The following is a 15350-nucleotide window of genomic DNA, read 5'->3' as shown; positions in this document are numbered from 1 at the left end:
ATCCCCACTCCGGCTCCTATGCGTAGGGGCAGCCAGGAACTCCGTGCGCTGCCCCTGCCCCAAGCACCAGCACCAGCCTGGAGTGTCCTCCTGCACCCCAAACCCCTCATCCCCAGCCCTACCCCAGAGCCTGCACCCCCAGCTGGAGCCCTCACCCCCCTGCACCCCAACCCTGTGCCCCAGCCCATATCCTCCTCCCACCCTCCAAACCCCTCAGTCCCAGCCCGGAGCCCCCTCCAGCCCCCCAAACCCCAGTCCCAGCCCAGAGCCCCCTCCTGCACCCCAAATCCTCACCCCAGAGCCCACACCCCCAGCCAGACCATCCCTATATCCCAATCCCCTGCCCCAGCCCTGATCCCCCTCCGAACCCCTTGGTCTCAGCCCTGAGTACCCTCCTACACCCCAAACCCTTCATCCCCAGCCCCACACCAGAACCTGCACCTCTATCTGGAGCCGTCACCCTCCCACACTCCAACCCCCTGCCCCAGCCCTGATCCCCCTCCTGCACGCCAAAGCGCTCAATCCCAGCCCAGAGAACCTTCCTGCATCCTAAACCCCTCCTCCCCAACCCCACCCAGAGCCTGCACCCCCAGTCAGAGCCCTCACACCACCACGCAGACCAACCCCCTGCTCCAGCCCAGAGCCCCCTCCTGCACGCCAAACCCCTCAATCCCAGCCCAGAGAACCTTCCTGCATCCCAAAATCCCTCATCCCCAACCCCACCCAGAGCCTGCACCCGCAGTCAGAGCCCTCACACCACCACGCAGACCAACCCCCTGCTCCAGCCCAGAGCCCCCTCCTGCACGCCAAACCCCTCAATCCCAGCCCAGAGCTCCCTCCTGCATCCCAAACCCCTCCTCCCCAACCCCACCCAGAGCCTGCACCCGCAGTCAGAGCCCTCACACCACCCCGCAGACCAACACCCTGCTCCAGCCGAGAGCCCCCTCCTGAACGCCAAACCCCTCAATCCCAGCCCAGAGCTCCCTCCTGCATCCCAAACCCCTCAGCCGCAGCCCGGAACCCCTCCTGCAGCTGTGCTGCTGTAGCCTTTCTACCCTGCGTGGCTTGTCTAGATGATGATGCTCGGTGATCTAACCTCACTGTCCACTCTTCTTTCCCAGGTGACACTCCTCCTTTGGGTGGGTGTGTCAGGGCAGCAATGCCTCCAGCAGGGAGCAGAGAAGGCCGGCACACTCCATCACACACTGTTTGTTCTAAGTGATCGGCTCACTCCATTTCAGAGACAGTATTTGAATGCTGAAACAGGGTGCAAAGATGTATTCAAGAGTCAGGAGCGTGTAACTGATGCCTTCTGATTCAACTCTGCAATTCAAAGCAGCTAGTTGAGGATTTCCCCTCTATAGCTCCAGTTCTGCAAGCTCTGCCGAGGGCTGACCCCTCTTGACTTCACTGGAGGTCCGTAAGAGTCAGCCCTCATAGGCCAGCTTACAGACTTCGGATCTGTGGCAGCAAGAAGCGCCCACAGTCCAGATGATTCTATCATGCTGTTTGGTGGGTTTGGCCTGCTTACCCTGAAACATTCTTCTATCGTAAATCAGAAACCTGGAATATCCCCAGCTTCATTTCCAGCTGTGTTTTCCTTTGATCTCTAAACATTTCCCTCCTATACCCTGATTCTGGTAGTATTCACAGAGTTTCAGATAGGTGGATTCAATTAACTTCACAGTTGTAACTGACACAGTTGAAATGTAGGAGTATATTACTCTAGATTGGTATTAGCCAATTCATAAATGTATGTGACCTTGCAGGGGCCTCTGTTTATCAGTCTTTTGAATGCGGAATGCTGTTGGGAGAGCACCAGTCCCTGACTGAGGAATTAAAATCCAGGTGCAGTATCCTGCAGGATATTTCAAGAGGCTAAGTGGCAGCAGCTGCTTGTTAGAAAGAATGAGCAAGGTCAGCTGTGGCAGGGCTTGTGTTTGAATGTTCTGTTTAATATAGAGGGGGAGTGTTTGTGGGACATGTGGAAAGGGAGGAAGAAGTGTTTCAAAACATGACCAGTAGATTGTTGTCAGACTAGATTTCTTGGTTAACCCCTTAGCTGCTAGAGCTGTATCTCAGTAGCACTGTTTGTGCAATTGGCTGTGATTCCTTCCTGCACTGGGGAAATGTATTTCAGTTCCCCAGCCAAGAGGGCTACTCAGTACCCAGTGGTAATAGGGCTTTACAGGCTGAGGAGAGTCTTGGAGCTTGGGTGTTTGTGGCATTGCTGCAGCACAAGGCGAGTGGAACAGTGCGCTGGTTTGGCAGTAGGGTTGTCAGCTCTCCCGGTTTCACCAGGAGTCTCCTGAAATCATGATCTATCTTCCAGAGGCTATTGCAGCCAAACCGGGAGATTTTAGGCGTTAACAGTCCAGCAGCACAGCGGGGCTAAGGCAGGCTCCCTACTTGCCTTGGCTCCTTGCCGCTCCCACAAGCTGCTGGCACGTGTCTGCAGCCCCTGGGGGGCAGAGGGTCTCCGTGTGCTGCTTCGCCCTGAGCACCGATTCCATAGCTCCCATTGCAGGGGCATTGGCTGCAGGCAGGGGCAGCGGCGTGCGAAGACCCCTTGGCCCCCTGCCTAGGAGCTGCTGCCAGAGGGATGTGCTGGTTACCTTGGGTGGATCCCAAAAGCAAGTGCTGCCCAGCCAGGGCCTGCACTCCTCACCCGCTCCCAACCCCCAGCCCAGAGCCTGCACCCAAACTCCCTCACCCCCTCCCGCACCCAAACTTCCTCACAGAGCCTGCACCCCAACCTCCTGCCTGAGCCTGGTGAAAGCGAGTGAGGGTGCGGGGGAGTGAATGATGGAGGGAGGGGGGGTTGAGTGAAAGGGGAGGGGTGTTAGGGAAGGGGCAGGGCAGGAGGTGGGACAAGGATATTTGGGTTTGTGCCATTAGACTGTTGGCAACCCTACTTGGCAGTCTAGTGCCAACACACCTGTGTTGCCAGGGCCATGGGTCGAGGGCCGGGAGGGGTCAGTGAGTTCGATTGACCTGTGCCTTACAGCTCTTGGAGACAGCTGGCCAAACGGCAGGTGAAACCATAACAAATTGGAAGGTAGCATTTCACCCTCCTTTGGCCCAAGCAGATGGAATACTTACCTATGGGCAGTGGAGACTCAGGCCTTCTGTGCTGCTGTGGAGCACAATCTCCCCTTCCCCACCCGTGCTCTGGGGCCTGAGCAACTTCACCCTGAGTATCTGCGTGGGGGGAAGAGGTGAGAACACTGTAGAGGGAATCAGACTTTCAATTAGACTTGTGTGGAAATACAACCTGGGGTAGCGGGAGGCAGGCCAGTGGGGGTTTCAGCATATGGCCTTGGGGCCTTCTGGAGGGAGCTGGGTTTTTTCCTTGCACCCTCTGAGGCAGATTCCTGATCCTGCTAAGGCCTCTTTTCATGGCTCTGGTGGAGTAAAGGGGCTGGAAACATCCTCCAAGGGGACTCTCCCACTGCCATAGATCTGCCCTTGTTCCAGGCTCTAGCATAAGGGGCACCTTTGGGGCAGGCCAAGGGTGAGAAGGAGGCATGGGCAGAACACACAGTGCTACAGATATTGTCTGGTTCTTGGGGAAGCAGAGCTAAATTGGAGCAGCCTCAGGGCTGCTCTAACATATGCTTGAGGCTGTGCTGACCTGTAGATAGGCCCACGTAGGAGGAATGCAAAGAAGGCATAAGGCATCCTTTGTCTCCCATGGTTCATGCACTCAGGCCTCTCAGTCATGCCTGGAGCCTGAACAAACCCAAAGACCTCACTCAGGACTCTAGAGTTTTGCATGGCATCTTGTTGGAGTGAAACGACTGTGCTCTGCCCTTGTGCACAGGGACTCGGTTTCCACAAATTCCTGTGCAGGCTCCTAAACCTGAACTGAGCTTGTGGTGTCCTTACAAGAGATCCCATCCTAGTCATTCCACATACCCTGTGGTTCATACCCTGATTTCCCACAATAAGCATCCAGTAATAAGTTGCTGGCTTGCCTGCCCCTTGCTTGCTGTGACCTCAGTCATGATGCATTTCCAGTCCCCTCAAAAGTGGGGGTCAGGCTAGAGATAAACCTGAACTGTAAAGCCTAGATACTGAATATGCTCAGATCCAGGGTTTGGGGCTGAACACGTTGCTAATTCTGGCAGGGCCAACTTAGAGCCATTCAGAGACTGCAACAGTCTGGAGGCCTCTAAATAGATGTATGGATGGGGACTATATGGGGCAAGAATTTAAATGAGGGAGCCTAGATTAGGGCACCAGGATTTGACCTCTAAAGCTGAAGACAGGGCACACCTTACTGCATTTAGGAAGGCTTGGGGCAAAGGCAGGGGTGGCTTGGCTAGTGGACTGGATGCTGCTTGGGTAGCAGCTAGATTTGGTAGACAACAGTTGCAAACCTTGCTGGGAAGGTAGGCAGTAGTGGTGGAGTTGGAGAAGTTGGGCAGAAGTGGAAGGATGCCCTCCTGGCTGGTTCAGTGGAATCCAGTGCATTGCCCCAGTTTCAGACCCTCTGAGCTGGGACAATCGAGCCAGCTAGGACATCTGGTCACCCTAGGCACAGGTGCAAGCTCCAGGCTGGCATGGCACACTCAGCACATTTGACTACATGGAAAGGTACAGCATGTGAATGAAATGATTATTTCTTGGTATATCATTTGGATGATGATGGCTGCAAGAACCATCTGCTTCTCTGACCATCCCCTCTGCCTGTCCCTTGTTCTCCTCACTGGAGAGCAGCTCTGGTGTGTTAGATAAGCAGGAAGGATAAGGCAGGATAGAGATGGAGTTGAGGCCCGGTGGAGCCAACAATGAGGAAAGGAGGCTGGCCTCTGAAAGTTTTGAACAATCCGTTGGCTCCTGCTGTGGAATGCAGCTTTACAAACGCAGGCAGACTTTATTTTACTTCCTGTTCTCTGACTTGCTCCCTGATTCTGTGTTTTGAAACGTGCATGTCTGATGTTCCCAGGCTGAGCTCGGCAGCCCCTCTCTGCACAGGAGTCTTTCTTCCCATTGAAAGAGAAAGTTGACTTAAGGCTCAGAGGAAGGCTTCAGAGGAGACATGGGGGCGGGTGGTTTGGCCTGTGGGTGGGCTGCCTTTCTCGTGCCTTTTTTGCATTTCTTCAGATTATAATTGTTCAATAACTTTATATCTCAGTCACTTGGATTCAGCACAAAGGAGGACTTACAACCTGGCTGGGCAGATGTCCCAGCCAAAGCCTCTCTTGCTGCCTCAGGTGCCATTCCACTTCGACTCTCTTGGAAGGATCTGTGGAGCTGATCCAGGGAGAAAGGGGAGGTTGCCCTGATTAATCTTGTTCAGAGACTTACCTGGTAACACTTGGACAGATGGCTCTGGAATCACCAGCTTCTTAGTCTGAGCAAAGATCACAGGAGATGAAGATCCAGCCTGCAAGGGCTGAGCTGATGTCTGAGTTGCCCTGTTCACAAAGCAGTGTCTGTCTGTCTGATGCCTTTAAATGTTCCTTGCCATGGAGATGCTAAGAGAATCTGTTCTCCATTTGACGTTTCAGATGTCCACCTACAAGCGGGCGACGCTGGATGAGGAAGATCTGATGGACTCAATCGGGGAAGGGGAAGTTTACCCTAATGGAATCCAGGTAGGCTATCCAGTCCGTGATACTCCACTTTGCAAGCAATGTGACTGTAAGGTCATTCCAAACACAGCCCTCTCTCTCCCCCAGTGATTGTCCTGCCACCATACCGTGAGCAAGGGGGATGTGTAGGGAACTTGTGCCTTGCTGATAGAAAGGAACTCTCTCCTCCAGTGATGTAGCAAGTCAGAATGGGCCCGCTGTGCCCTCCTCTGTTCCCCTCTGCCTTGTGACCATGGAAGCCCCATTCACCCCACACTCAGGAGTAGGTGCTTCTCTATCTAGGCTGCTTCCTGACTGTGCATGCACCTGGCCTGCTCTCCCAGGGCTGAGCACAGCTAGGGAAAGTGCCTGTCTGTTCAGAGTTGGCTGCAGGCGGAGCCTGGTCTTCTGCTCTGCAGAGACCTGGTCAGGTGGGTTAGAGCGCTGTACCTGAGATAGCCCAGGCTAGAGACATGCGGGGACTCACTGAATCTGAGCCCAGGAAATGGCTGAACCAGTAACACTTTCAACAGGCAAAAAGAAAAGGAGTACTTGTGGCACCTTAGAGACTAACAAATTTATTGGAGCATAAGCTTTTGTGAGCTACAGCTCACTTCACCGGATGCATTCAGTGGAAAATACAGTGGGAAGATTTATATACATAGAGAACATGAAACAATGGGTGTTACCATACACACTGTAACCAGAGTGATCAGGAAGGGTGAGCTATTACCAGCAGGAGAGTGGGGCAGGGGACCTTTTGTAGTGATAATCAAGGTGGGCCATTTCCAGCAGTTGACAAGAACGTCTGAGGAACGGGGTGGGGGGGCGGGAATATGGGGAAATAGTTTTACTTTGTGTAATGACCCATCCACTCCCAGTCTCTATTCAAGCCTAAGCTAATTGTATCCAGTTTGCAAATTAATTCCAATTCAGCAGTCTCTCATTGGAGTCTGTTTTTTAAGTTTACGAATACAGACTAATACGGCTGCTACTCTGAAACCTTTCAACAGGCAGTTTTTGCTTTTGGGATTTGCCCTGACAGATATTCTCTTGAATTCTCCATCCTAAGCAATCACCTCCGGCCCAGCCCCATTGTCCCAGGGCTGTGTCTGTCAGCAGTCGGGAGCCTTAGACACAGTGACTTCAACACAAACACTTGGGGGCTAACTCTAGCCTGGGTGTGACTCCACCAATGTCTAGTGTCACAAATAGGGCTGCCCTGCCAGGCCCCCTAGGGAGAGGCTGTGAGGCAGGCAAGCCAGAGGAGTGGTGATGTGAGAACTCCTAGAAACTCTTATTGGTCTGCCCTCTCTGTGCACAGTACACACCCCCTAGGGCTGAAGCTTTGACCTGACAGGTGCCTGGTGCAGCCCAGCTGATGTGCAGTGAGGGGCAGAGCAGAGCCTAGTCCATGGTGAGATGAGCAGCAGAGTGTGTGCTTCGTGTCTGCTCGCCCTCCTGAGCTGTCCCACCTACCCTCAGTTAACTCCACACCATCTGCTGGGTCCCTGGCTAATGGAAGGACGAGATTAGCCCCACAGTAAATATAGTTTCATCCTGCCTGATCGCTGTCTACAGGCGCCAAGGAGGTTTCTGATGCTGGAGGGCTCTCTAACCACACAGAGAAAGGCATACTAATATCCAGTGACTAAAAGTAGAAGCCAGCAAAGTTCACACTGAAATCAGATGTAAATTTTTAACAGTGAAGGTAATTAACCATCAGCATAACTTGCCAAGGGATGCGGTAAATCCTCTGGCACTGGGAGACTTTGACTCATGGCTGGATGTTGTTACTATAGAGATACTCTAGCCCAACCACAGGTCACAGTACAACACAGAATCACTCGGTGACATTCTACAGCCTGGGCTCTGCAGGAGGTTAGACTAGACGATCATATCAGTCCCTTCTGGCCTGAAAAGTTGTGAAAACAAGGCATTAATGCTAATGACCTGTTACAGGTCTAAAGGAACTTTCCAAAGAAGGAAAAAGTCCTGTGTTTGCCTGAGTGAACCCAGTACGGTCTCCCTTTTAGCTTGCCCTGTGATGCTGTCCTCCCTGACCTTCCTGATCCCTTGAAATAAACGGAGTCAGCAACTGCATACCAAGGTCTGAAACTGTCAAACAAACCCCTCTTACATCTGCCCTGTTTCCCAGGCTGGGCCCGATGGGATTTTGCTGAACTTCACCACTCGATACACTACCCCTCTTCACTCCAAGCCCTGAATCTCCTTCAGCCAAAGGAGTAGTGAACAGACAATACAGGTCTGAGTTGAGCTGCAAGTGTGACACTTACAGAACCCTGGCTGATGCCAGGAGCTAGTGGAGCATTTCTGAGTCCAGCAGAGTCCGGGTGCTGCAGGAAGTGCTGTGGTGATTCAGTGTGCAGGGCTCTGCGTCAGTCCTGAACTGATGCTGCAGCCGGTACAAGGGTGCTGTGATGCTGGAGGACCAATTCTGACCATGGTCCTTCTTGCAGGTGTCAGCCCTGTCTATCAAAGGGACTTATGACTCCCACCACTGTAGTATCAGAGCACCTCCCAGTCTTGAATATGTTTATCCTCTGTGAGAGACTCAGACCAGAAGGATAAGAGAGTAGTAGAAGGCAGCTATATCAGCCTCAGAATGAGCAGGTCCCTGTCCCCTGGATAGCTGAACAAAGGCTACTGCAGGCCAGTCAAGACACCTGATGCCAATTAACCAGTTAAGGTCATTTGGCTAATGCCAGCACCTGACCCCAATTAATTGGCAAAGTGTCAGTTAAGACTGTTAGGTAATGGAGACAGCTGGAACCAAGCAAGGTCTCGCTCATATCGCTTAAAAGCTCTCCTTTCCAGCTCCTTTGGGGGAGTCTAGGTGAAAGGAGCTGGAGGTGAGGGTGAAGCTAGGAAAAGGGGACCACAGGGGAAGTGGCCTAGGGAATCAAAGCAGCTGCAATGGTGAAGGGAAATCCACCAACAGCTGCTACCATTAGGGTCCCTGGGCTGGAACCCGGAATAGAGGGTGGACCCGGGTTCTTCCCCAGCCCCGCCCCATGCTCTGCAGAGATCCCCTGGAGAAGGGAAGCAGGACTCGGTCCAGTCAGGAGGTCCAAACTGTGCCTTCTGAGCTCTACAGAGCAACAAAGACTGTGGGGTATTTCCCCTTCCCAGCTCCCATACTGGCCTGTGATGAAAGTAACTCAATTGGCTGTAAAAAGAAAAGGAGGATTTGAGGCACCTTAGAGACTAACAAATTTATTTGAGCATAAGCTTTCGTGAGCTACAGCTCACTTCATCGGATGCATTCAGTGGAAAGACGTTCTTGTCAACTGCTGGAAATGGCTCACCTTGATTATCACTACAAAATGCTTTCTCCCCCCCGCTCTCCTGCTGGTAATAGCTCACCTTACCTGATCACTCTCGTTACAGTGTGTATGGTAAAACCCATTGTTTCATGTTCTTTGCATATATAAATCTCCCCAGTGTATTTTCCACTGAATGCATCTGATGAAGTGAGCTGTAGCTCACGAAAGCTTATGCTCAAATAAATTTGCTAGTCTCTAAGGTGCCTCAAATCCTCCTTTTCTTTTTGCGGATACAGACTAACACAGCTGCTACTCTGAAACCTGTCAATAGGCTGTGACTCTTGCCATTACACTGTGAAAGAAAGGTCACATTGGAGCCTTAGTGAATTTCTGAGGTCACTGAATCCACCCGGAAGTACAGAACCCACCAATACAGGCTTGGAACTTTGTCACGGGCAATACAGAGAGCTAAGGTGTAACCATGCCTCAGGGGATCACAACTGAGGATGCCAAATTCAGGACAAACTGCTGAGAAATAGGGCAGATAAACTCCAAGATTGGTGGTTATTTCTTCCATAAAATATACCAAGTCAGCAACAAAAGTAAACTTCTGTTTCATCACATGGGCTAACAAGAAATCACAAAAGCAGTTTCATTATTCCAGTTCTTATATCACCACCACTGGATTTAAAGGGAGTGGTTCTTTTCAACCTGTTTCATCAAATAAAAGGTTCTCCTGATCCCAAAGGGCCAGCCACACACTCAGGTTAATATATAACTTAGATCTTACCCCAAAATCACGCTGATGCCAATCCTTTAGTAGCTAAAATCTAAAAGTTTATTCATAGAAAGAAAGAAACGTGAGAGTTAAAACTGGTTAAAGGAATCAAATACATACAATAACTGCAAAGTTCTTGGTTCAGGCTTGTAGCAATGATTGGATAAACTGCTGGCTTAAGTCAAGTCTCTGGCTGCTTCTAAATCATTGGAAGGTCCTCAGTCCAGTGGTTAGAATGCCCCCTTAGTATAAATTCATAGTCCAGAGGCTGGAGCAGAAAAGAAGTAAAATGGAGGGGTTTCCACGGACTTTTATATCTCCTGCCATGTGGAGGGAACCCATTGTTTCAAACAAAGCCCTCAGCACACTAGTGGAAAATTACAGGTGACAAGATAGTGTTTGGAGTCACATAGGCAAGTCACATATCCACGCATGAAGGTCTGGACACTGCAGAAGCCATTACCTATACCTCAAAAAGCATCTTTGCGGGACAGTCCATTCAGTGTAGATGGGCATCTCACATGGTCCGTTGTCCGTTAAGTGTTTCTTGATGAGCTACTTAATTTGAATAGTCCCTCAAAGATGTGCTGGCTAACTACCTTGTGGGCATTACCCCAGGAGCAAACATTTGAAATCCAGGTATAGAGCCAATATTCATAACCAATAGCGTAATCATAACCAGCCAATAACCTTTTCATAGACATTTTACATGCCACATTTTGTACAAGATTTGTTGCAAATATATAACAGTGGTTGCAACAATGATCTGTGTGGTCATATTTTAATCAAATAATGTCACAGAAGGTCACACAGAAAATCTAGGGCTGAGCAGGAACTAAACTAGCACCCAAATCATTGGGTCATCCTTCCTCTCAGTGCCCCAGCCCGTTCTAACTGCAGCCATTTCATACAGCCAGCCTCAGTTTTCCTCGGTAGGGTCAGCTGGACGCAGGATTCTTCTTCATTCAAAGTGGATGTGTTGGAGTGGTGCATGCTGTTAAACAGCTGGAAGGAACTGGCTTTGGGGCTGCCCTGTGTGTGTTCTAGCCTGTCAAGAATGGAGGATGTTATCAGGGAAGAGATCATTTTTTCAGAAGGCACTTAGAGAAATAGACCTATCCATCTTTAGGAGAGCCGCACTGGGCTGGGCCTATTGCCAAGGAGTTGCATGCTGCTTAGAAAAATGTTGTATACACAAGTGTGTGCAGATTCTGGTGCACAGAGGAGGCACGTGTTCCCAGAGTGAGTGCAGCAACACTCAGAACCATCCTTTGTCTGAATTAATGGTACACAGGTAGGAATAAAATTAATAAGTTAAGGTTCTAATTTCCCTGCAGCCGCATGCACAAGCTACCCCAGGATGCCTCCAGTCATTCTCGGTAGCTAGTGTGATCCCTCGGAGTTTGGATCAGAACCACTTACCAAGGATGTGGAGCCAGCATTTCACAGGGACCAACTAATTCAGAGGTACTGTGGCAATCAAGCCTCAAAAAGACCATGCTGGTTCTGTGTGAAGTTAAGAATCGCTGCCTCTGAGTATGTAAAACAGCATCTCTTAAGTTAAGCTTGAGGCTCAGTGGAGAGACAGTCACAACTTGTCTCCCTTCTGATGTGTGCAGATGGTAAAAGGCAGGAATTTCTGTCAGTTCCAGGAGTTCAACATGGTATGGAAAAATTGCTCAGTCTCCACACAGTAAATCATCTTAAACTGTATTGTGCCTTACAAGCTTGGGTGTGACAGGGTTCCTGCATCTAAACAGCCATAAAGTCTGTCTTTAGGAGCTAGTTGAAGGCAGATCTGCTGGAAACAGCTTTATTCAAATCTATGCCAAAGGTTTACATTAGCTGCAGCATAAACATTATGTTGTGGACATACTGGTTTGATTGCCTATTTGTGGTGTTTAGATGCTGCTTGTAATTATTAGAACTGGGAGCACTGGCTGTTGGGAGTCTGAAAGGACAGGAAACAGGAAGCGGGGGGGGGCAGTTGAAGAGGTGGAATGAGAGCTACCAAGGGTGCAGCAGCAGCTTGGTAAAGAAGTTTCCACTTGAAAAATAAAGTCCTGTTGAAGTTTGTTAGTACCTTGCCTGGTTGCTACAACATTTTGGTGATGAGGATGGATCTTCTGCCTCTGAACCCACCTGCACCCTTTCTGCAAAGCCCAGGTGAGTCTCCAGTTACTTTTACTGCCTGGATCCATATGTTTAAGACTTTTCTGCTTGCAATCAGTGCTATAGAGATTTCTGAAGAAAGAAAGCGTGTTCTGCTAATCCACTGCCTTGGAGCAGAAGGGCAGCGCATATTTTACACTTTTCCCCTTGCAGATGATAAATATGAGACTGCACTCACTGCATTAAAGAACTTCTTTGTGCCAAAAGTGAATGTGGTAGCTAATCGCTACAGATTTTGCCAGCGTGAGCAGAAAACAGGAGAGACTATAATGCAGTATATTACTTCCCTGAGGAGTCTGGTGGTAACTTGTGACTTTGGGAATATGACAGATGAGATGATTAGAGACCAGCTCATTGAGAAAACAACCATGCTTCATGTAAGAGAAAGTTTACTTCTAGAACCACAACTTATTGCTTCTTCTAGTGTAACCATTGCTACTCAGATTGAGTCAGCTACAGCTGAAGCCAAAATAATGAGCATGGATATAGGAGGCAGAGTCCAGGCTGTGACTCCTTTTGCAGAAAAGTTCACTATCGCTGCAGACAAACGATTACAAGAGGAAAATTGACCAGATCAGCAAATTCAAAATACAGTAAAAGCATGCTTTCACTGTGGATCCCCACAACACCTTGCAAGCTACACAGGATGTCAGGCAAAAGTAGCTCAGTGCAATCATTGCAAAAAGATTGGGCATTTTGCTAAAGTATGTCGCAGCAGCCAGTTCAATCAACAGGTGCATGCAGTTACAATACCAGATGTTACTGTGCTGAGCGTGGACAAAATCACTACTGCACATATTCCAGAACAAATAAAGTGCACTGTAAACATTTCCGCCATACCCTCAGGCAAATCACACTCTAGTTAGCTAATGTTGGACACTGGCTCAGCAGTATCTATACGACCTGATTCCATCTATTTGCATTACTTTAAAGATGTGCCTCTTACTGAACCCAAACTTCACTTGGTGTGCTATTTGAAAAACCATATTCCAGTACATGGCTGCCTGCCACCAATAGTTAGTTTTGGTGATTGCTGTGTCACTGCAGAGTTCTACATTGTCCACAAAGGCACCCCTATCCTTGGCAGAGATTTTATTGGCTTCTTTAAATCGCAGGGTAGTTAATGGACGAATTGATCTTCCTCAGCAAAGCACTCTTGTGGTATACACACCAGTTTCAGCTGGGACCCAACACCAGGTTGAGGAGAGACTCGGCTGTGCTTATGGGTTTCTGCATAAAGTTAAAATGTGCAATAATGTGATGCCTGTATGACAGAAGTTACGGCGCTTACCATTTTCAGTCAGGGAAGCTATTTCAGAGGAACTTAGAAAACTTGTTCAAAAGGACATTATTGAAGAGATTTACTCCTCAGAATGGGTTTCACCTACAGTAGTGACGCAGAAGAAGGGTGGAGATATTCACCTTTGTGTGGACTTAAGGGAGCCAAATAAAGCTATTGTGATTGATAGCCATCCTCTTCCTCACATAGAAAAAGTATTTGCAGAACTCCGTGGAGCAAAGATGTTTTCTACTCTTGGTTTGCAGAGCACATATGTCAGGGTTCCCTCCCCACTCTGAACTCTAGGGTACAGATGTGGGTACCCACATGAAAGACCCCCAAAGCTTATTTCTACCAGCTTAGGGTTAAACTTCCCCAAGGCACAAACTTTTTGTCCTTGGGGGGTACGCTGCCACCACCAAGTGATTTAACAAAGAATCAGGGAAAGGACCACTTGGAGTTCCTATTCCCCCAAGACTTACACCCCCTTTCCTGCGGAGGCTTGAGAATAATATCCTAACCAACTGATTACAAAGTGATTCACAGACCCAAATCCCTGGGTCTTAGGATCATAGAGAGATCAGTCAGGCTCTTAAAAGAACGAGAACTTTTTTAGACAGAAAAAAGGTAAAAGAAGCACCTCTGTGAAATTAGAATGGAAGATAATCTCACAGGCAGTCAGATTCAAAACGTAGAGAATCCCTCTAGGCAAAACCTTAAGTTACAAAAAGACACAAAAACAGGAATGCACATTCCCTCCAGTATAGCAAATTTCACAAGTCAAAAACAAAAGCAAAATCTAACGCATTTTATAGCTGGATTACTTACTAACACTATAGGAGTTGAATTGCTTGCTTTCTTAATCTGTCCCCGGGCAGAGGCATCACACAGATAGACAGACAAAGCCTTCTCCCCGCCCACCCCCAGATTTGAAAGTATCTTGTCTCCTTATTGGTCAGGTGCCAGCTAGGTTACTTGAGTTTCTTAACCCTTTACAGGTAAGAGGATTTTATAGCACTGTATACAGAAAGGTGCTTTCCCTTCCCTTTATATTTATGACAGCATACTACCAGGTTATGTTGCATGAAGATAGCGGAGACCTCACAGCATTTATTACACATGAGGGACTATTTCGTTTTAAACATGTTCCATACGGTCTCGCATCTGCCCCAGGTGCCTTCCAAACAATGATGTCATTGATTCTGAAGAATCAACATGGAGTTCAGTGCTATCTGGATGATATTATCGTGTTTGGAAATACTTCTGAGGAGCATGACAATAACCTGCAGTCTGTACTAAACTGCATCAGCAAAGCAGGTCTCAAGCTCAATAGGTCCAAATGCAAATTTAGACAAACTGAGCTCTCCTTTTTGGGGCATACAATTTCACAGGCTGGACTAAAACCTGATCCAGATCATATCCTGGCAATTTTAAATGCTCCTCCTCCAACAGATTTGCAAACTTTACGTTCCTTCTTGGGTCTTACCTCCTGGTATGCAAAATTCATTCCCAATTATGCTTCTTTCATTGAACCGTTACGAGAATTACTATGGAGAAGTTCAACGTTAGCGTGGATAACGGATGAACAAGCTAGTTTCGAAACGGTGAAATACTTGATTGGATAGTCTAGTACTTGCACTATTCAGTCCTGCATTGCCAACAATTGTAACTACTGATGCTTCTGATTGTGGACTTGGGGCTGTCCTCACACAACTTCATGAGGACAACACAGAGAGGACTGTTGCATTTGCTTCAAGGACACTAAGTAATGCTGAGAGGAAATATTTTACAGTCGAAAAAGAAGCACTTGCTTGTGTCTGGGCTACGGAAAAATGGAGAACTTACCTGTGGGGGCCGCACGTTCAAGTTGCGCACACACCACAGCCCTTTGACTATGTTGCTCACCATGAAAGGACTGGGAAGAGCAGGATATCGTATTGCTAGGTGGTCTGCAAGACTACTCTCTTTCAATTATGAACTGGAATATAAGCCTGGAAACCAAAATGTGGTCACCGATTGCCTTTCTCGCCTGCCTTTGCCTTCACCAGATGGTCCACCGGAGGATGAGGGTGTAGTGGTTACACTTATTACAACGCTCTCACTGCAGTTACAAAAGAACAATTTCAAGCTGCTTGTTCTGCATGTCCAATTCAACAAAAACTACGGGAATTTCTGACAAAGAGATGGCCCAGTAACCCTAAAAATCTTGACCAAGTTTTGCTGCCTTATTTTAGAGTTTGGGACAAACTTTCTTT

General features: G+C 48.7%; 1 protein-coding gene across 4 annotated transcripts in view; it reads left to right on the top strand.

The window, feature by feature from the left end:
• The window catches only part of ECE1 (endothelin converting enzyme 1), a 119061-nt gene that overhangs the window by 45385 nt on the left and 58326 nt on the right, over positions 1-15350 (top strand). For 2 of the 4 annotated variants that reach the window (XM_077837228.1, XM_077837229.1), the window contains exon 2: positions 5517-5603. In XM_077837228.1, coding sequence (XP_077693354.1) covers positions 5517-5603 — 87 coding nt within the window. Of the gene's footprint in view, positions 1-5462; positions 5604-15350 lie in introns of those variants that run through there. The other 2 variants (XM_077837227.1, XM_077837230.1) reach the window with 2 other exon arrangements.

This window comes from Eretmochelys imbricata, chromosome 18, assembly GCF_965152235.1.
Source record: "Eretmochelys imbricata isolate rEreImb1 chromosome 18, rEreImb1.hap1, whole genome shotgun sequence".
Classification (NCBI taxonomy): Eukaryota; Metazoa; Chordata; order Testudines; family Cheloniidae; genus Eretmochelys; species Eretmochelys imbricata.
This window is presented reverse-complemented; position numbering and strand designations above follow the sequence as displayed.